The sequence below is a fragment of the Puntigrus tetrazona genome, chromosome 2, assembly GCF_018831695.1.
Source record: "Puntigrus tetrazona isolate hp1 chromosome 2, ASM1883169v1, whole genome shotgun sequence".
In the NCBI taxonomy this organism is placed as follows: domain Eukaryota; kingdom Metazoa; phylum Chordata; class Actinopteri; order Cypriniformes; family Cyprinidae; genus Puntigrus; species Puntigrus tetrazona.
In genome coordinates, this window is record NC_056700.1 from 22003972 (window position 1) to 22026558 (window position 22587).

Here is a 22587-nt window from a genome sequence, read left to right on the forward strand (position 1 = left end):
TACACAAGTATTAGGGTCACTTGATATAAAGTGGACAACTGATACATCCATCTGATTTTGTTCTATGTGTAATGTAAACATGAAAATGTAAAATTTATATGGATACATACTGATCTGATATACATTTTTTTTTTTTTTTTTTTTTTTTTAGGAAATCCAAGAGATCATGCCTGGTGTGGGTCACAGGGAGTCCTGGGATGAGACAGGAAGTGGAGAGAGCAGCGGTGAATGTGACGATGAGGACGGTTGTGAAGGTTCTGGAAAGTCTGTGGCGTCTCCCAGTGAGTTAATAAAAAATCTCACCAAATTTCATCAGTTCTTGCACACCTAGTTTCTACTGGTTTGATGCTGTTCTATTCAGCATGATAATACATATAAATATGCCATTATTTTATTGATTAATCATTTTAACACTGACAATATTTCAAATTCTTGTTGTCATTTTTTCATTATATTTTTGATCTGCTGGCATTAACATCACAGTATAGTCACTAGTAATGGTTTGAAGCTGTCTGTGTCATCAGCTAATCGGTGTCATTTTCCTGTGGCTTAAAAGGCGATTAGTCACATGTAATTAACTCCAGTAACTGTCTCTCTGTGGAAGATTTCAAATAGCGTATATTTGGAATCCTACTCCAGCCCAGCAACTGCCCTTGCGATGAATGGGAATGCTACAAGATATTTTTATTCAAGTATTATTCAGGATGTGTTAGGATTAGTAATGTCAGTGTTACTTGCATGGAAAATAATTTTAGGGCCAAATTGATTCCCAGAAGGAACCTTGTAGACCTCACAAAAAGCGTCACGTCATGTCATCTGTATACTCAGGTGTTGAAATGACCACAAAGACCACCCAGGGGTACAGAGATTGAATGACCTCCTCTAACTGTCTTAAACACAGGTGCTGAGGCGCTACCTGCCCTTCCATCATCACTAAAATGGCCACTAAATGGCCTCTCTTTTCTGCCCAGAGCCGTAACACATGACCCACGGCTCCACGCCCCGTCTTTTCCCCGGTGTTCACTGTAGATCTCGTCTGTGTAGCATTTCTCAATCACTTTGAAACCCAATCTTCACTCATCACTAAAATCACCCCGCTGGGCCCTCCGGCAGCCATCTTGCTCTCCCGCACCCATTTCCCCTAATCTGCGGTTAGCGCTCCAGGGGGCCGCACATCAAAAACACAGGGTACAGGAAGAAGAGAAGGCGTCCCTTTATAACCAGCTGAAAAACATTCCAGGGTGGAAAGAGGCAAGGTCAATGAGAGCAAAAGTGTTTGGGAGAAGAGACGAGATATGAAGAATGATGGTTATCCATCACTCTGAATTTCTGCAAAGGCCACAGGCCCTGCTTTAAAACCTCTGACGCCTGTAGCATTGATCGCATCTCTCAGACAGTAAGACCAGCTGTTATTGCAGTTTACTTATCAGATTTTTACCTCAAATATACTGTCTGCGCCTTCAAAGTTAAAGATGGCAGTTAGAAACAATCATCTGAAATGTTTAACAGGTCCTCTTATCATTTAAACAGTAGGAAAAGCACCTTTCAGCCTTAAACCTGCCACGAACATGGAAGTCTATAATAGAGCGCTGTAGTGATGGTATTATTTTGTAGGACAACCTAGAAGTATGTATCAACCTGGTTCCCTTGATAGAAACCGAAATGGATTTTTTTCGGATTACTGCTGAAAATAAGCTTTACAGTGATGTTTGTTCTGATAGAACAATATTCGGTTGAGACAACTATTTGAAAATATGGAATCTAGAAAAAATCTAAATATTGAGAAAATTGTCTTTAAAATTGTCCAAATAAAGTTCTTAGCGATGCATATTAATAATCAAGTGTTGATATATTTACAGTAGAAAATTCATAAAATATTTTAATGAAACACAATCCTTAATATCCTACTTAATATACTTCTGTTTTTAGCACAGAAGAAAACAAATCATTTTGACCTATACAGTGTATTGCTACAATCATACCTGTGCTATGTATGACTGAGTTTGTGCTCCAGGGTCACATTTATACTTTCATTGATATTTTAAAGCACTAAATTCAAAGTCTTTGGAAGCCACTCAATGCTATGTGAAGGACAGACTAAAGAATAAACATTTAATTTCTGAAAATGTTCCTGCTTTTAAACTTTAGCATTGCACTTTCACAAGACACACAAGAGCCTGGCATTTCACAACCAAAGTTAATGTAATGCTCCTTTTCACAGCAAGTTTTGAATTTGTGCACAGGATCAATCGTTTTGCACCGAAAGACTTGGAATATTGATGGCAGCATATTTATTTCAGAAGTTTCTTATTTAAAACATTGACAAATTGGTGTGTTAAAAAGTGATACCAAAGGGTACTGACCAAGCATCAATACATGATGAGTTGGGAGCGAGAACGGTCTTCAAAAATGAACACTTTGGAACTTTTAAAGCCTAAATACAATCAGCAGAAGTTGAAAGCTATATGACGACTATAAATGATTCACAAATCATATGTCGACATACATATACACATATTTTCATAATGTCACGGTGTGTGTGTGTGCTGCTAAAATGTCTCGGTAGGTTCTGACTGGCTGGAGAATTATTATTAAAAATGTGCAGATATTGTTATAGTTATCATCTTTGGTGTAAACGAGCCCCAAGTGTCAGAGAAAGGGTTGTAAATAATAAAAAACAAAATTATACTGTTACTAACATACTAAGTGGACCTCAGGGAAAAAAAATATTTAATACAAAATGTATAATGTGACACTTAGAGAGCAATTAGAGAGCGAATATAGCAAGTAGAGAAACTGCAAAAGTGTCTACCGCAACAGAACAACTGCAGCAACAAACAACCGCTCAAGGGCGTAGAGAGTGAGAGAGAAGAGGTCAACGGGATTAGACCTCCTGTCTTGGAAATGTTTTTTGGTACCGCAGCTACTGCATCTGTTTTTATGCAAGACAAAGCCAACTTCTGCTCTCTCTTGCTTTCCTTTTCCCTCATGGTTTGCTTTTTCCCCCTGTTTCTGGTTGCACATGCCAGGCCAAACACATGCCCAGTTTTGCCACGGTGCTTAATGGTAAATATGTAAACGTGTGGAGCGAACAGAAACAGAATGTTCCAGAGCCCACCACACTCTCTCTGCTACTATCATGAGAAGAGCACATACACGTGTTTCTTTATTTATTTACTTCAGAAGTAAATCGACATGGGGGGGCTTTATGTTCAAGGTGTCTTTTGTTTGAGCACCTGGTCGTAATACTCGAGTGAACCAGCTGACCAAAAGAAATAAGCTTTCTGTTTTTCCTCCAGCTGTCTTCTGGAAGAAGATGCACAGTTCTCAGGGTTAGATGTTATGATAGGTGCTCTGGATGTGTTGTGTGCCAGCAGAAGGTGTTTTGTTAGATTATGTTGAGACATCTTGATGTGCAGATGTGCTGAAGATGTTTGAGAGATTTGACTTTTCAGAATTCGGAGACTCTGAGGCGGCAATGAATTATGTATTTAGGTGACTTAACAGCATCATATATCAAGCACAATTTATTTATATAAAATAAAAAATATCTTTAAAACTTATTTACTTTAACTTAAACTTATTATTTTAAATTATGAGCGTCCATGCTTTTATTGTGCATCAGCTGTAAACAAATCATTTTGAAAGCAGTTTTAATGATATTGTGCCATTATTGTTATGATTGTGATGTGGATTCTGCTATTGTTTTAAGTTTATAATTAATTTTAAAACTGTATATTCATTGTTTTTGTTCTTGTTGTGAACAGGCCTCGATTCTTTGGTCAAATCTAAGCACGGTTTGAGAATGTTTATCAAATAAATAGTTCTGAAGCCCTTATGTAAAATGATCAGAAAAAACTGATTTAGTCAAAAATATCAAAATACCAAGGGTTTGGAAACAGCATGGAGATGAGTAATTAATGACAGAATTTTCATTTTTGGCATTAAAACTATTCTTTTAACTATGTATATACAATTACATTTTTGACTATTGTGATATTAGATTGGTTTTCTTTAAAAAATAAGACTCAATTCCTGTCGTAACAGTTGTTCAGAGTCTGCAGTTTTTGCACTGTCGCATATAAACTGTGATCGACCACAGATGCTGTTTATCAACACAACTGCATTTTAACTGCAGTCACATCCTCTTCACCCTCACATTGCCCTCCCCCATTTATGACACCACGTCCCATTCTGTCACGTTCACGCCATTCAAGTTCCATGAATCTCGTTTCTCGCAGGGGTCAATATTTCACGACATGACCTCTCGGTTGACTCCTGAGCCTGTGCCCTGTGGTGCCGTCCTCATGACGATGAGGCATTTAAATTGATGAGAAATAGTTGGACAAGGCCGTGGCACTAGCCCCGAAGGCACAGTGTGATTAAACACTTTAACCTCTGACCCCAGCGCTGTTAATTCATTCGCAGATGTGTTCCACATTGAGGGTGTCAGAACAGGAGCCGAACATTTGGATCATTAAGCCACGTCTCGCTGTTTGATACGAGCAGGGTCCAGAGGTTACGCCCTGAGCTCTATTTTATCATTGGATTTGGCTGACTAATGCAAACACAGACACCATGTTATTTTTTTTTTTTTGGTCCTGTAATGTTCAGGCTTAGAAGAAGCAGATATTCACGGCGGTATCACATGCCCCGTATCATAGCGAGGCCAAACAGCTGTTCTGCTGCATTTATCAGCATTGCCATGTTTTTACAGTGATACCATCTTCCTGCTCCTTGGAAGTACACTTTAAAGTCAGCATGAACTTCAAACTGACCTGTAAATTGTGTTCCAGGTCTTATTGTGGGACATTTATATAGGGACATTTATTTAACGTAAATATTAGCATATATATCAATGGGTTATTCATTTTATAATTTATAATTAAAGTAATTTGCTACCATTTATATTAACTTTAACATTTATTACCATTTATTAATATGAATATAAATGTTGGTATTTTTCTTAAATTAAAATAAGTATCAAAATAATAATAATTGTTAATTGTTACCATCATAAAACTTTAAAACCGATTCATTTCTTGGCTGAAACGTAAATTTGATAGCTTAACCCCAGACCTGAACCTCAAACGAAAAAGAAATGCTGTAGTCTTTCTTGGAAAAATCAGGTTAAACGCGTGGATACAGTGATGCTAACATGGCAGGCGGCATCTAGTCTTGTGATTGATTCTCAGTGAAACCACAGCAGATCAAGCATCCGTCGGATTGAGAGACAGAAGAACACATTGCTCTTTATTTACCCTCTTAATCCCGGTGTTTAGTATTCCATGAGTGGCGAGGCGTCTCTTGTTTAATGGAGTTTTGTTTGTGTTGCGCAGGAACAGATGCCAGATTTCAGAGCCGTCACTGATTTATAACTTTAGTGGAATTTGTGGATGAGCTTCAGCAAAAGCTTAACGTCCACCGCCACTGACACACCACCAGTTTAGCAATTATTGGATAACCACTAAGCATGACGTGATGAGAAATGTTCCATAATATGATCAGAGAGGGGCAACTAGCCTAGCATGCCCTTTATATAGCTCTTCTGTTGTTGTTCCACTTGACGACCAAAGTTCAGAAGCAGTATGGCAAACATATTCAGTGAGTCAGAGCGCCTTGCTCTCTTCACTATCCCCAGTCCACAAGTCATTCTGCCTGTCTGGTCGCTTTTCAACTATTTTATTACTTTGTAGGGCCAAAAGAAGGCCGGTGGCAATTTTGAACAGCTCATTATTGCTGATCACTCTTCATGTTGTCTTTGTTTATGGGCTTGACTGTTTGGCTACCATGGCAGAAGATGGATCGTGGGATGTTTTCAGCACAGAGTTCCTGTCTTTTACTCTCTTTCTCTCGCACTGGTACTCTTCTCTCCTCCAAAATACCAATTTTCCTCCCTCGGTAACCGAAGCTGGGAACGCAGAACTCCATCTAAATGGCTGTGGGCTTGGATAGGGCACATGGGGATTCCGGAATCTTTGGGGTATCTTAGCAACCGGCGCTAATGTGGCAACAGCGGTTCTGAAAAGGACTCGGAGACTGGATGTGGAAGAAGGGAATGATTTTTGATGCTGAAATGAGATGGTATAGGAAGCGGATTGGAAAAGGGAGATTTTTAGGCATTTATATTTGTGACCCTGGACCACATATCCAGTAATAATTAGCACGGGTATATTTGTAGCAGTATCCAACAACTCATTGTATGGGTCAAAATGATAGATTTTTCTTTTATGCCAAAAATCTTAAGGATCGTTAAAATCTTGGATATTAAGTAAAGATCATGTTTCGTGAAGATATTTAGAAAATTTCCTACTGTAAATATGTGAAAAGTTAATTTTGGATTAGTTTTATGCATTCCAAAGAACTTCATTTGGACAACTTTAGTAATTTTTTTTTCACTGTGATATAGATATTCAAATAGTGGTATCTCGGCCAAATGTAAACCACTCTCTCCCAAACCTTACATCGACGGGAAGGTTATTGATTATTATGAATCGACCATTTTGACTGGTTTTGTGGTCCAGGGTCACATTTATTCATTCACCTCATGCTCACACTTGACACATTATTCAATTGTATAATACATTTGAATTCAATAGAAAATTGGACACAATTTAAATTTAACCTGACAAATTAGATTTAATTTAATATAAATCGTGTATGATTCATGTTTAAAGTTTAATTTAATTTAATTTTACTTCATTTTATTTTTTATTCATAATGTGTGCAAAATGTAATACAGTAATGTGTTTTCAATCATGTTAAGTCCCAAAAACATAAATAAAAAATAAAATAAATATACCTTGAAGCAGCAGTAACAAGTTTGTTAGTTAATTAGTTGCATGCCTTTAAATGCATTAAAACATAGATATGTTTCTCTATTCTAAATTGAATTAAATTCAATTCAAAGAACTTTTATTTTAAATGTCTTCTAAATGGACTGCTTACTTTGTCAAAACAGATGGTCAGACGCTCTCTGCCTCCTATGTAGTCTGTGATCTGACAGTTGGCTTTGTTTCTGACCGAACTACATCAGTGTCAGGCTTCATCCATCACAGAAAGCAGCAGGTGTGTGTATTTGTCTAGGTACTTGGGTTTTGTATGTAGGAACCTGTGTGTGTGTCTTCCTCCCAACTCAGGTCACCTTCAGCCGCCACCTTCACACATCACCAGTGTATCGCTGTCTCTCGCTGTCTGTCTTATCGATTCCTCCTCCAGCAGCGGCGTTGGGCTCAGAGCTGGTGTCTGCTGCTGTGATTGACACCGGCTTACTGATAGGCTAAGCCACTCTCTCCCTTACCGCTTCTGATCCGCCCCACTCCTACTAATTGCGATAAAGGCCAAGTTTCTATGACAACCTTATTTACGTGATTGTGCCGTTGATGGGCTCGGCGCTCAGTCAAAAGGCATGAAGAAAAGCATGCACTGATGTCTCCAATGATTTCTGCTATCATCTTGTCAGTCAACAGGAAGGTTCAGTGGGAATTTAGCCTGTTGCAACTTGGTGCAAAGTGTCTTTCTGGTTCGGTCTACATGCATATATTTTCTTGGCTGTTTTCTCCTACCTAAAAAATCCAGATAGAATGAACTTCTGATGGGAGTTAGATGGTCGAAGCTGGTCATTTATCACCATTAGCTGGTCCACGTGGATATAGATAGTCAATTAGTTAGTTTGTGTATCTGGTGTTTTGCTAATTAATAACTGTGGGACACACACTACTCATCTCTTGTGTGCATCTAATCCAGGGTAGAACTGCAGTGAAGATATTTGCAGTTTGATTTAACAATAACTCTTTTTTTTATGCATTCTGTCACAATAAAATACCAAATAAATATAAATATAAATACTATTTGGTGAACGATTTGGTAAAATATTGCAAACCAGTAATGTAACATACCAGTATTGCAAACCAGTAATGTAAATATGACTATTTTTCCCACATACTGGTTTATCACATTATCCTGTGCTTGATCAGTTTGTTCTCCAGAAATGTATAATGCAGGGACTGAAAATAGGGGGTCATAATTTGCTGTTGTCCAGGCTTTCTATTTTTGTAGCCTATTGTTTTTATAGGAGGACAAAAAAGAAAGATAATATATATCCTCCGTTTCCAGGTTGCTAATGATTATTTTAATATATTGTTATATAATGCATAATCATTTTTTGAAGAGCGACAGGGTCTCAGATCAGCCTAAAAGGCCACTGGATCTGGTCCACTTGTGACTTCTATTTAATCATCATTTTCCTTGTCTGGGAAAGTGCTTAGTCATGTTCCCAAGTGAACAATTTAACGGCTCTTTAATTAGCCCAGACTGTGAATGAGATCCCACAGCGAGCTTAATGACCAATGAGCCCCTTAATGACCATCGAGCCCTCTCAATTACACACACACCTGTCTTATTCTTGTCTGCATTCATACTATAAAAGTATAGAAATATGACAAACCTAACACAAAAAGGTTCCACGATACCAGTTTTTTGGTACATTGTTGTTTTTTGTCAGCAGCGCTATGTTACGGTGAAGCTGTAATTAGCTAATAGCTTTTAGCAGAACAATGTCAATAATGCTAATTTGATTAGGCACTTACTATAAAAACAATTTCTGCATACGTTCCACTCTAGGGACACTAATTTAATATGTAATGTAATAATGACAGACACTACTGTCACATCTATTACTGACACATATACAAAGCAAACATTGTTAACGCACAAATACAGTCATTTAAAATGCCTGTATTGTAAATTAGCCCTGGTTGCGTGGCACGTTAAGGCTCTTTCTGCAAACCAGAATGTGCAAACTCAGGCTAACTAAAGAATCCGACGCTACAGTCTGGCATATCTCATGTGCAACACGCTGACATGCTGACGTGGGCATGCAGTTGCACTGGTGCGTTTTGCAGAATAGTCAGAGTCATTAGTGTTATGTGGTGATGTGTAGCCTGACTTCCTCCTGTTGAGTCAGAAAATTCACTTTTTTTGACAGAAGTGCTGACCGCTGTCTATTGTGCTTTAAAAAAAAACACGTCAGCTTAAATGTTACACCAAAAAATTGTGCATTGATGCATCATTTTCAAGCTCTGTGTCTCTAAATCATGCTTCAAAATTATGCATGACCCTGTTATTGTCTTGGTTAATCATGATTGCACATACAATAGCTTGTGCAATGTTACACATTGTGCAAGGTTTTTGTCAGCATTTATTAACGTTAAAAACTAATTGGTTCCTCCATGTATCATGGCTGATGGCAACTCAAATGGTATAAATGTGCACAAGCACAAATAAAATTTGAGATCTTTGCTTGGATTTTTGCTTGGAGTTTCTTTAAAAAAATACATATATACAGTGTGTGTGTGTACATGCAGTGTCAGTGTCACATGTCACATGATTATTCAATAGACAGATTTGCTGGCCATTTCTTATTATTATTATGTTGAAAACTGTTGTGCTGCTTCATATTTTTGTGAACAATGATATAAATCTGATAGAAATTCAAATGGAGTTTGATATAAATATTTAGTACCATTATAAATGGACAATATTAATAGAACATTATACTAATGATGTTAACAATTGAAGTTAACTAATGAGAGTATGTAGTGTGCGTTTTAAAAGAGCCCAGAGTTTAATGGTGGTGCTTTAGTATCCTTTTTGGATTTTGACGAGTACATGAAGGTTACAGAGCATATTTTTTTAAGGCGGTGTGGAAGGCCACCCTTTCCTAAAGACTCCTTGAGTCTCTGCTATGGATCTCAAATGAAAGCAGACCAGGAAATTGCTAAGACTGCTTGCAATATCCGTCCTAACTGAGTCCACATCTGTCAAACAGGCCAGGCCAAGGGTCTTCCCCTTAAAATCACCACAGACAGTGAAAACAACTGTACGAAATCACAGCATCTCTTCTAGGCCAACTCAATCCCATCAGTCATTACTGCACCAGATAATGAGACGACCACCACCTCCTCTTTCTTGCTCATTGTTGGTCATCTTCGCATAAAGTGAAAAGGTACATGCGTGCAGGACTGAGAGACCCAAGAGTAATCCACGGGATTGCGACCTAAGCTCGATAAGGCGGACGAGAGCTGCCCATATCCTGGACACAGCCCTGAATGTTCCCGGAATGTTCCCCTTTAGGCGGCCGCCGCAGATGGGAAGCACCTTCTCAGAACTTGTGGATTATAGAGGAAAAACAACGGCTGGGTTTGAGAAAAAACTCTCCCACCGCACAAACACGCACAGAACGCTCAAAATCCCACAAGCCTCCATGTATGTTTTTGTTTCCCTAAAGAAAGCAGGAGTTTGGGGATGGCTCATTATGGATGAAGAGTGTTGTTTTGATGTTTGAAATATCGACATCCCATTAGCGGCCTAACTCTCCTCTGCTGTAATGTTCTCAGAGTTTATCCAGAAACACACTCTCGAACGCAAACATTGGGATTCGAGTGTTTGCCCACAAAGAGAAATGTTTATATGGCGTGTGAGTGATGGATCTGCTCTGGGTTTGTGACACAGATATGCTAAACTTCACCATGTTTTGTGGATTTCAACAAACCCCTAACCATAAGCATTAAACTTTTGGGTGTAACGCAATATCTGCCGTTTATGGACATGGTGCCCCAAATAATGCGACTCTTTGGAAAGATGTACTATAACTATCCTAAGTGCTTCTCATTGGCTCTATTTTTGTCACTCATCACTGTAGTTCTGAGGTATTTTGGGGGTTTTATGATGCGCTAATCTAATGAGATGGCTCCCTGCAGACAGTTTAATATCTCTTAAATGGAGAGATAACCTCGGGTCAACAATTCTTATTCATATTTTAGGGAATCTAAAATCAATTTCACACTTGTACAGCCTTCACAGGAGTACAAACGGCACATTATTTTTACTCGCCTTCATTGGAAGTCTGGACTCATCTTTGGTTATATCCTGCACTTTCTACCTGGTGTTTGATTGAATAATAAACTGCCAAACATTATGCCCTTTCAAAGTCAGATTATTGCTTATTGGCTAAATTTGTAAAAAAAAAAAAAAAAAAGTAAAATCACTTTTTGTATCCATAAAAGACTAAAAAATAGCATCCAATAAAAGTCACTTTTAGTATTCACAATAAATCATGAAAAGGTTTTTTCAGACTTTCTTTTCTCCTATTTATAATTTTTCTTGAAGATAGCATCCAATATACACGCAGATTAAACATTGAATTTAGTGTTGTATTAAGCATTATAGCCAATCAGAGGAGCATTAAAACCAATCTGAAATGTAAATAATGAACAATTACAGTATGTTGTCACGGTCACTTCGTAAAGTAGATGATGTTTCCCAAATGCACTGCCTGCAAGCAACATAGCAAAACGAAAACTCACCAATTATAATCAACGCAGTGTAAATAAGAGATGTGTTCTGCAGTGTTTACAGCGGCAGTGATCACAGTATCTGTAAGAGTCCAGAGGAGTAAGGCTCAAACCGTCTCATAAAACAGCGTAAAGCTGCTATAACAGCTTTGTTGATTGGAATAAAATACTAGTATTGTTCATACCGCTCACTTTCAGTGTACAATTCATGAAAACTTGCCTAACGGTGTAGTTTTTCTTGCTGCTAAGTGGGTCAGTGTAAAGTTGACCACTGTCTTTTTCAGTGATTGCAGAGAGGCTGTGTTTTTGTGTGTGGGTGTTGTTTTTGTGACCTCTCCTAGTGGTTTTGTCCTCCTACATGTAGCTCTGACCCAGTCTGACCGCATCTCTATGGAGAGGACTGTGGCAACTGTCTGCGTTTACAGAAGTCATTGTGAACACAACATTTCTCTCTCGTTCACTCACTAACAGGAGAGTTTGAGGTCTGACATCCATCCATCCCTCCATCCATCATCCTACTGAGTCAGTATGTAATATCATATTACCATAGTCCATTTTAATCAGACTTCCATTACTGATTATTTAACTTAAATTACTTGAAAATAAATAGTAATGTCTTACCCCCAACACTAATAACAGCTGATAAATTCACGAGTATAGAAAACTCTTATTTCATAATATTCCTGTTTTTACTGTTTTTTTTTATTACACTAATATAATTAATATTATAATTAAGCCCAAACCACTTCTCTCAAAGACCATTTTACAAACCCCAGACTTTTGAATTTTCCTTGTCAACAGCTTAATTGTAATAATTTGTCATTTAGCTAAAATAGTAAGTGATAATGATCATCTCACGCATGTACAAAGAAGAAGTTCCTGGATATTTCGAAGCTAGCAAGGTGCATGTCATGAAAAAATCCTCAGATGTTTAAAGTAAATTAGATCCGTACATCTACGTATAATTATCTCTGTGAGGTTTAAGAATTACCCATTAATACAGACATACAATCGAGTCAGAATCGAGGTTTTTTTTTAACAATAAAGTGTTTCTTAGCTTGAATAAGCCACAGGCGGATCACACTTTATTCTGTTCAAAACCTGTAAGCAAAGTGCGTCCATTGGGCAGCATTGAACGAATAACTTCGTACTTTGATAATTAAATTGAAATGTTTGTTTTGTTTTACCTCTGTGTCAATTCTTCTTTATAGCTAGTTCATTCTTCGTTGTCTTTCCTCTCCACTCTGTCTCTCGTGGCTTTTATTATTCTTCTGCTGAATGCTCTTTATCAGAGCTGCTGTATAAAGGTGGATTGCCAGGCAACAGAAGGTCAGCCTCCTGTTTAAACGGTCGCCGTGGATTCAGCCTGAGAACTGAATAAACAAATCCGTGTGAAATATGCTCATTATAGCTCGTAAGGACGGTCAGTGATGAAAACACCTTCACACCTCCTTATAAGGGGCCTTTGTTACTGTCGCTGATGAATTCGTTCAATTTAGACACACTCACGAGATTTAAAAGCAGAAATGTAGAGCTTTAAAAAAGAAAAAAAAACATTTAGACCCGAATTCTTCTCTACAAGACATTGTACAGTTGTCTTTTTGCAGTTATCTTTTTTAGCTAAATAACAAATGAACAATTATTTACATGTAAAAACCATTTACATGTTGTTTGCATTTTATTTTGCAGCATCCTACAAATGCAAATCCATATAGGTTTTATAGATCACTTGCATATGTGGTTTCAGTGCATTGTTATAGATATTAGAACAGTTCAGGATATAATTGGCTGTATTTTGAGTCTGTTTTCGTCTAGTTTGTAAGCACTCCTTAGACTGCTGTCCAAAGTGTCATGTGATAATTGGGGTCCTTTGGGGATGGCTGATTTATTGATCGCTTACAGTAAATGCCTGACCATGCAGCATCAGTGCAGTCCTAGAACTGAGCCTATTACTGTACTAATCAGAATCAAGGGATATAATCATGGGACCAATTAAAAGAAACACCTAAAAGTGATTTAAAACTGATGTGGAATATTCATTATAAGTGAGCTAATATTGGAAGTAGATTTACATTTCCTGAAGGAAATAGCAAGAGCTTAAAAGGCAGGAAAAATATTGTTCACAAGTTTTTCTTTAAGGAACATCAGTGCAGCGTGTAATACTGTTTTGCAGTATTTTTAGTGTTTATTTCACTTTGGGAAATTATGACGCAAAATGAAAGCCCTAATTATGGCATGACTGACTGCATAGTTTGTTTTGCTAAATCTTTTAATGTATCGTTACACAGCTGTATAAATACAGCTTTCTTGGACAGGCATCACAATAAAAAATGTAATAAAAAAATTAAACAATATATTTGAATTTTATATAATAAAATAAATGCATTTGTGTGTGTTTGTATATATATATATATATATATATATATATATATATATATATATATATATATATATATATAAATAAACAAATGGTTTATTTGACTCTTTGCATCATAGTTTTAAAAAAGTGATTTTAATTTTAACAATATATTTTAATAAACTATCTCTGTAAAACAATAAAAACATACAAAAAAAGCAAACATTAATTTGACTAATTTTACAACACATAGAGATAATAAAGACAGATAGCTGATATAATCAATAGATTTTAAATGTTGTTTCCATTTTATACAGCCTATTCCTATCCTAAAATCTTATTTACATATTTTATTTACTGTTTTTGTTCACAGACAATTCTATCCATTAAGTCTATATGCAGTTACTTCCAGTGTGCTGCTGCTCTGCGATGCAAAAATCCAGACTTAAAAAAGAAAAAGCACCACACACGTAAATTAAAGACGACAGCTGCCTTGTGATTTCAGCTAAATTGTCTTGTAATGTTACAGTGTTATTATGCTGGTCTTCTTTTTTTGCTATGTTTGTTCCTTAACCACCCCAAAATATGAAACATCAAAGACCAAATATATGTATATATTGCCAAAATCACTTCAAACTTTCAAAGTAACCTGTCACAAAAAGTTAATAAAAGTCGCAGCAACAATGAGAAAGTCAAATAAATCGGTGACGCAATCCTCAGACTGGCAATGCTGATCACTTCCCACCCAGTCAGGAATGTTTCCATCCACTTCTCTCTCTCTCTCTCTTTCTCTCAGTCCATCCTTCCTACCACAGCACCACAATGCTGAATCATCTTACAATCAGCGAGGCTGCAAGTCTAAATCTTATTTGGGATTTAGAGTCTAAATCGGATATAGAAAACCAGTGAATCAGAATCAGTCTAGCTTCAAATACCAAATGCTCTGAATCAACAAGTTTCAACGAATGCGTTTGACTCTTTCACGAGACATTAAATTCCAAGAAAAAGCTTTCCTTTCTTGGCTTTCTCTTTTTCTTTTAAAAGAGCTTTCGCGAACGGGCCCCTCCCAATGTGGCTTAAGTAGCAAAGACTGCAGCGCACGCAGTTTTGGTTACATGGCAAATGATAGTATCTGAATACATTCTTTCCTACTGAGTTTCGTAAGTGAAGCCAGGTTGTGACCAGTGGGACTTGCAAGTCACCCAAAGAGAGAGATTGATGGAAGAAATAAAGCAAAGGGTAGACTGATAGGTGGAGCAAACCCAAGGATGAAATGATGGAAAGGAAAAAAAAAATAAATATATAGCAGGTCTGCTTGAATTCTGGTTTGGTTGCTGCGGAGTGCAAATGCTTTTAAAGAGAGCTGGCAGGTGTTTTGATTTTTGTGGTGTTTTGTAGCTTTTAGAGTCGGCTTTGAGAGCTTTTCCACTTGAGCAAACCAGACGATGTGACACAGTCTCCAGAGATTTGTAGTTTTGCTTTTCTGACTGTTATGCGCAGGTTGTTGAGACAGTCTGGGTCTATTTCGGTTAAATTGTAAATAGTGCAGCTATTTTAGTGACCTGGTTATGAGCTCTGCAAGATAAACAAGTGTTTATTTTAGGGCTTCAACACGTGCAGTGGGATTAACAGCGATAAACAGCAATCCACAGAACTGGTGCAGTGCAACAACTTGTATTTATTAAAGGCAAGTCTATATAGTGTTTATACATGATCTCTTTCTGCCTTAAATGTACATATTGTGCATAAATAACAATGCATCTGTCTTAAATATACTCTTATTACAAATACTGCTGTTTATCATCGTTAAGGTCATTTCACACCGAGTCTGAAATTTTCACCTGAAATTTTTGCATGTTAAAAAAAAAAAAAAAAAAAAATGCACATAACAATTTTGAACTGTGGAGTGTTTAAGGACCTTTAATCTCAAACAATTGTGTCAAACATTACAAAAGGGATACTTTTTCCTTTTTTATGAAAGTTGTGCTGTTATATTTATAGGTAGTCATAGATTCTTGTTATTTTTTATTTTTGTTAATATATTTTAAAAATTTTATATATTGGTGAATTAAGGTTAATTGTGATTTTTTTTCCTCCGTAATAATAAATATTACAGAGAAGATACATTTTAAAAAGTATATAAAATTTGTAAGTACAATTTACAATATGATTTTATATCATGTCCCCTTAAATACCGTTATCATCATTTAATATAGTTAAACTAGAGCCTTGATACTAAATCAATACAAGCAACGCTGCAAGCTACTAATAATGAAACATTAACAACTAGTTTAAAGTTTAACAGCTTTACTATTGCTATTGTAGCTCATATGACAAACTAGCTTCTTCCAAATGCATGCAGGTACAGTAGCTCATGGAAACTTTCTTAAAATGTATCTAAACTTCTGTCTTCAAGTCTTTGTTGAAATTTTGTGTGGGTTTTCTGTTAATTGGTGACTAATTGGCAAGTCTTACCCAACACCCTTTTTCTCTCTCACACACCCTTGACAGAGACAAACATTCACACACACACACACACACACGTACATACACACCAATGCAACAACCTATCCCACACCAGAAAGCTGTCTGATAGACCGATCCCTGACAGCTTCTCGGTGCACAGCGTGACACAGGTCTTCTTGGAGAAGGTTTGAGAAATTTCAGAGAAGGTGATTCAGCCCATAATCACTTTGGGTGATGGCAATTATGCACTCAGACATCATTGCTGTTCTTGAGCACGCCAGGGTGACGATTGAGAGCCGATATCTTTATTAGCATGAAAGAGAGTTGTGACAGAGGCTGATTTTGTTCTTGGTCTAATGAGATCATGGCTGTTTTTGGCATGAACCTTGTTTTCCATCCCACACATAGAGCGTTACTGTTTGGGTTCTTCATTTCAGAGCTGGCAAAGTCTGCATAAAATATATTTAAAATAAACAAATATGTTGGCTGGCGTGGATGAAGCGATTTTGGATTAATTGGATGACTTCCTCATAAGATGAGATGGGATGAGAGACAGAAATATGAGAGATAAGATGAATCTACATGTGAGTTTGAATGTTCGTGTTATATTACATACAGGTTTGTTTAATGTTAATAATTTTATTTGTGATATTTAATAGTCATTATGAAACACTGTATCTTTAGAAATTGCAATGCTTTCCATTTATTAGCAGCACCTCTACTGGCATTCATAAATGTTTAATAATAATAGATTAACTTGATATTATGCAATTTATTACAGACTTTTTAATGCTATAAATTTATATTAAGTAATAATAAAGTTAACACTTTATTTTGATGGTCCCTTATGACCATTCTGTTTACATCATATGTGTGTGTGTTCTGTGCATATTTATTGTTTAGTATATATAAATACACACACACACACACACAAACAAAACACATCTTTATCTTTTGTTAAATGCCAATAATTAAAAAAAAATCTGAAATGAACAAGTCTTATTTTTGTGCTGTCTTTATTGGCAGTGCTATTTGTGATCTTGTGTTTGCATTTAACTGTAAAAAATATTTTAATAATAATCATTTATATTATTATATTACATTGTTATATTGCAAAAATCATCATGCTAATTTGAAGTTCAAACCTATGTAATAATAATAATTGTATTTTAAATATTCATCGTTGATAATTAAACATTTTAGATTAAACATTTATGCATTCATTGCCCCGCTTTTTTGGGGGTTCTTTTGAAGTTCTTCCAACTATTGAAAACAGCGTAGTAGAACAGTTTTTACCACATTTACAATCTGCAAAATGTCCCACTTAATTAGGGCAGAAAATGTGAAAATAGTCTGCAGATTTCTTCTAGGCACACTTACGAGTATATGGAAAATCTTACGCCGTGAGCACCATAGAGTCTCATTCTCTATTGTTTCAGAATCGACAAGCCTTCAGTGTCATCCACACCTCACAAAACACGCAAGTCCTTCTCCTCCGCCAGAACAATCACCTTTATTCTCACCAGCGATAGGCCTGCTCATTGTCCATTGTTCTGCATAACAACAAACGCATTAGACCGCAGAATCCGATGCTTAAGGAGTCGTAAGACTGCCTGAGAGCCTGGGATATTAGTCATTAGGATGTCACTGCCGAATGGCTGGAAACTTTGACAGAAGCATTCATTCGTTTTGCTGTGTGGATAGCGAGGGCTTTTAATAGCAATTTGTGCTTTTCGATGCCAGGAACTCCTCCTTCGTTCCAAGACACTCTAGATAGCCACCTGCGGTCATGTGATTAAGTGTGACTAAAACGAAAACCCTCACATGTTGAGATGTAAGACGTGACTTTAGAAAAAGCTGCTCAAGTTACTTAGCAACTTCGCTTTCGAGGTTAGACTGTGTTTAATTTATGTTGTAGAACAAAATGTGAAAGTTTCTTCAAGTAAATGTAACCACAGAGCTTGTTTGCCCATAAATCGTAACCGCTTTTCTAAAAACCCATAGTAAATTCATGAGGGAACCCGTGGCGAATTAGCCTCTGGGCTGGCCTACAAATTGCCATCATGACTGAACCGCTCTACAGAGAGAGGAAACGCAGGGCTGCAGGGACTTTAAACGGGGAAAAACGGGAAAGCAAGACAAAGATTAATGATAAAGAGAGAGATGAATGTAAAGGGCATGGAAGACAGGGACAGGGTGCTTGCAGGCTAAAGAAAAGAGATATTACAGAGCTACAAAACTTTTCATTAGGACAGGATCAGGTGAGGGAGTGCTGCAGTCAGCAACACTGAGGAATTCTGGGTGATGAGAGGAGGGGCGGTTTTTAATGTGTTATAAAAGTCTTGTCACACACACACACACACACACAGCAAAAAGGACTTTTTTTTGTGTCTATTTCACTTCCTGATGAGGAACTGTTGCCTCAACAATAAGACATCTTGTCAGACATGTGACCGTACTGTTGTTACTTTCTCTCATTATCTCTCTCTTTCTCTTTTTCAGCCCTCACAGAAGCTGATGTATCCAAAAAAGCAGCGAAGGTCCCCTTCCACGACTCGCCCATCACTCAGAACACATCTCCATCGGATGCTTCTTTTTCCATGGCCAGCTTCATCGTCATCATTCTCGCTCTGGGGCTGCACTGGCTTTTTATCTGAAAGGCCACAAACGCATACACACGCAGTGATCATACACACACACACACACGGGTGAACATCATGAAGAAATGTCAGGGTCTTATTTCACCCAAAAAACCAAAAGAAAATGATTAATTTCTCTAATTTGACATTATTTAATTTACAACTGAATAATTTATTTGTGGTTTAGCCATTACTCTGTTCTTCAGTGTCACATGGTCATTCAGAAATCATTCTATTATTCTGAATTATAAGTGTTGGAAACAACAACAATAATAGATTTTTAACAATATGCACTATTTCCGAAAATCCGTGGACAGTATGCTATTTTTTTTACCAGTTAAACTGATAAAAAATGTGTTAGTGAAGACATTGTTATAAAAGATTTCTATATATAAATGCTGCTATTTAACATTTTTTTCATCATGAATCCACACGTGTCGGAAATATTAAGCACTAAACTCAGCGATTTTAAATTGGCAAAGATTTTTTCAATGAATTAAGATGAATTAGTTCGATTAAGTTATAATCAGACGATTGGTGATGGCACCTCTTCAAATGATGAACGATATGCTACATATTACTAATAAGAAGCAGGATCACTGTAAAATCTGAATACCTGTTTTAGATTTTTAGAAGTTATAGTCTTTAATAAAATATTAATCATAGTGAAGGTCTCTTTTACTCCTTAGAAGTGCTCACGTACCTATTGAACAGCTTTACAGCTCAGAGTGATTTAATATTCTATAATTTTGCAGCTAGGTCTATATGGCTTGTATGATCGAGTGTAATTACTGTATCTAAATAAATCCCGCACACGGATAAGAATTCACACACATAAAATGAGGGTGTGGATACATAAATAATTGGATTTCTAATATCTGCTGTCACATGGACAAATAAATTATTGATGATAGATTAGAGTGATATCTGAAGGATCACGTGATACTAAGGACTGGAGTCATAACTAGTTCAAATTCAGCTTTGCCCCAACAGGAATAAACTATATTTCAATGTATATTAAAACAAAAAATGTGTTATTTTAAATCTAAACAATAATTTTAATTAATTAATTAATTTTAATTAATTTTGTATCAAATAAATGCAGCCCTGATGATTAAAAAATCATCACAATGTCATTGTAGCAATTTTTTTTTTCAATGCAGGGTACTAAGAATTAGTGGAGGGCATTGTTTAATTTTTTTAATAAATTACATATATATATATATATGTGTGTGCAAACACATTTTTTTAGTTCATTTCCTGTCAGTTCATATGAGTTCACCCAAACTGTACCCCTAAATATTCACATTGCAAGGTCGATTCATTATGTTCACAGCCCCATTTTGTGGAAGACTCCAGCAGGAAGCCTGGCTTTGCCTCAGACTTCTAATATCAGGACAAAACTCTTATCATAACTGACTGGGACTGTGGAATGCATGACAAAATATGTGCATCTGTGGAAACATCTCCCGTGACCACACAACAAAAGGAAAACAGAATCTGTCTGCATAGTAAGCAAAGGATTTTACCATCATAAACACACACACACACAGAGAGTATAACTGAATGAAACTATGAATGATATGCACATTGTACTATGTATATAGTTTGAACTGGCGCTGAATTTATAGGACAACGAATGTTTAAGTGTCACACAAACCTTTTTTTTTTTAAGATTTCTTCAGCTCTGACTGAAACCCACACAAACACATAGTTATGATGACATACAGTACATCTTACAAAATATTGGCAATGTTGCTGTTACCTGTTTGCACGACTTTCATAGATTTAAAGGGCTCAAAGCATCCCTTTATTACTTAACGTTTTTTTTTTTTAATTCCTGCATTTAGCTTCCAAGTGCACAGCTTTTATAAGAAAACATACTTTTAACTTAAAAATAATAGTTTATTAAACATATTTGAAATATACCGTGTCATTTGGAGTATACCATGTCAGTGTCATGAGGTTCATATTTACTGAATTACATATTTAAAATTGCACTAAATTTGCTTTATTCTAAAAAAAAAAAAAAAAGTTTTTTTTTTCCCTCAAAAGTGTGGTACAGTTTTGCGTGAATGTTGTCATGTTTAATGAAAAAGGAAAAAAAGAAAAAAATCACAGATATGCAGAATGCCTTTCTTTTATAAAAAATGAACTTAAAGCAAAGCAATGCAAGATGTTTAGAGATACCAAATATTTTCTATAATAGCTTCTTTAGCGATCTGTTCATAGCAACATAAAAACATTTATTTCCTATTATATGTTAACATTTAAGAGTCAGTATTAAAACATTGCTATAGTTCTTACACAGAAGCAAAGAGGGTCTAATGAGTCTGTAAACATTTTTAATGTTTATGCGTTTTCTTTTTGTTGTTGTTGTTGTAGTTGCTGTGTCTGATTGCACATGAATTGCTACATTTGATTTGCCTCATGTATCTCTGATGTTGGTTCTATAATGTTTTTATATGAACGTTCACGAATCTTCATACATTCGTACATTTGCAGGCCGTCCATTTCTCCTCCGATAACATGCATACAACTACAGGGTGCGAATTACAGGGGTTTAAAGCCCACAAATTAGAGACAGGACGAGTCTCAGGATGAGCGGTTGCTTTTATCTGATTGGTTTCTATTAGGTCCAGTTTGGGGTTGTACTTTGGCATGTCATGTCATTATCACTTCATTATAACACATATCGCAAATGTGTCAAAAAGTTTCTAATTTCCTTTAAACAGGTTTTATTATAGTAAACTGCTGTCTAATATCTTCTGCAATATCAGTGGGGTTGCATGATAATTTTAGAATAATCCAAAAAAAATGCAAAACTTTTATTATTTAATCACCTTCACCCTTGTTAAAAAAATGCAGAATAAAGTTTCGAAAGACATCAGGGTCAATACATGACAAGATTTCCATTTTGGGGTGAATTGTTTCTTTAATATTGCACTCTACAATGTATCTATAAAGATTCCTTTATTTAAAAATAAATGCTGTTGAAGGTCTGTAGTTCGCACCCTGAATAGTTACTCAATGCCATGCAAAGCCAATGTTTTTTTACATTTAATGTTTGTTCCAAACTGTCATTTCTGAGTATGACTGTAAAATGGATTGTGATTACAGCTTGTTTGCTGTGTTTTTAATTTTCATTTTCATTTTTTTTTTCGTTCATGGTTTGCTTGGTACAGTTGAACACGTATGGCTCAGCGAATGAAGCTACTGAAAAACTATCAAATATACACAGCGCATATAAAAAGTTGGTTAAACTGGTTAACTAAAGCTAATAAAATGATTCTCTGCTCAATTTCCTGATGTTTCTCAACACTTTAAATCTCCAAGAGCTTTGTTTTAGTTGAGTTTTGAACAGAGAAAAATGAGGGGCATAAGGTAATTAAAGGGACAAATATTACAGAAACTAAAAACTAATAAAAACAATTTATTAATTACTTAATGATTTTAAATGATTTAAATTGTAAAGGCTTTCTTAAAGGAACTCATTGAATATAATCTAGAAAATATTCAATAATCAATCGGTTCTTTGGAGAGAACCTCCAGAATGAAGGGATGATTTGTTCACAGATACTGTCCTCTAGTTCAACTCACTGACTCTGGTATGTGCTGTTTGGAGATAGCATCTCAGATTATCAGTGAAGAACTGAATTTTGTTTGTGGCTTGTCCTCGCACAGAGTTACAGCTCCAGAAAATCTGGAATATTGCTCACAAGGTGTATAGACAGCATTTGGGGCTTGTTTGTTGGTTTATTTGTTACAGGTT

At 36.2% G+C, this 22587-nt stretch overlaps 1 protein-coding gene across 2 annotated transcripts in view; it reads left to right on the top strand.

The window, feature by feature from the left end:
• Window positions 1-22116, top strand: part of gpc5c (glypican 5c) — a 96791-nt gene extending 74675 nt beyond the window's left edge. For both annotated transcript variants that reach the window (XM_043253209.1, XM_043253218.1), the window contains 2 exons: window positions 152-281; window positions 18679-22116. In XM_043253209.1, the coding sequence (XP_043109144.1) occupies window positions 152-281; window positions 18679-18833 (285 nt within the window). In that variant the 3' untranslated portion in view covers window positions 18834-22116. The remainder of the gene's footprint in view (window positions 1-151; window positions 282-18678) is intronic.
• Window positions 22117-22587: the final 471 nt, after the last annotated feature.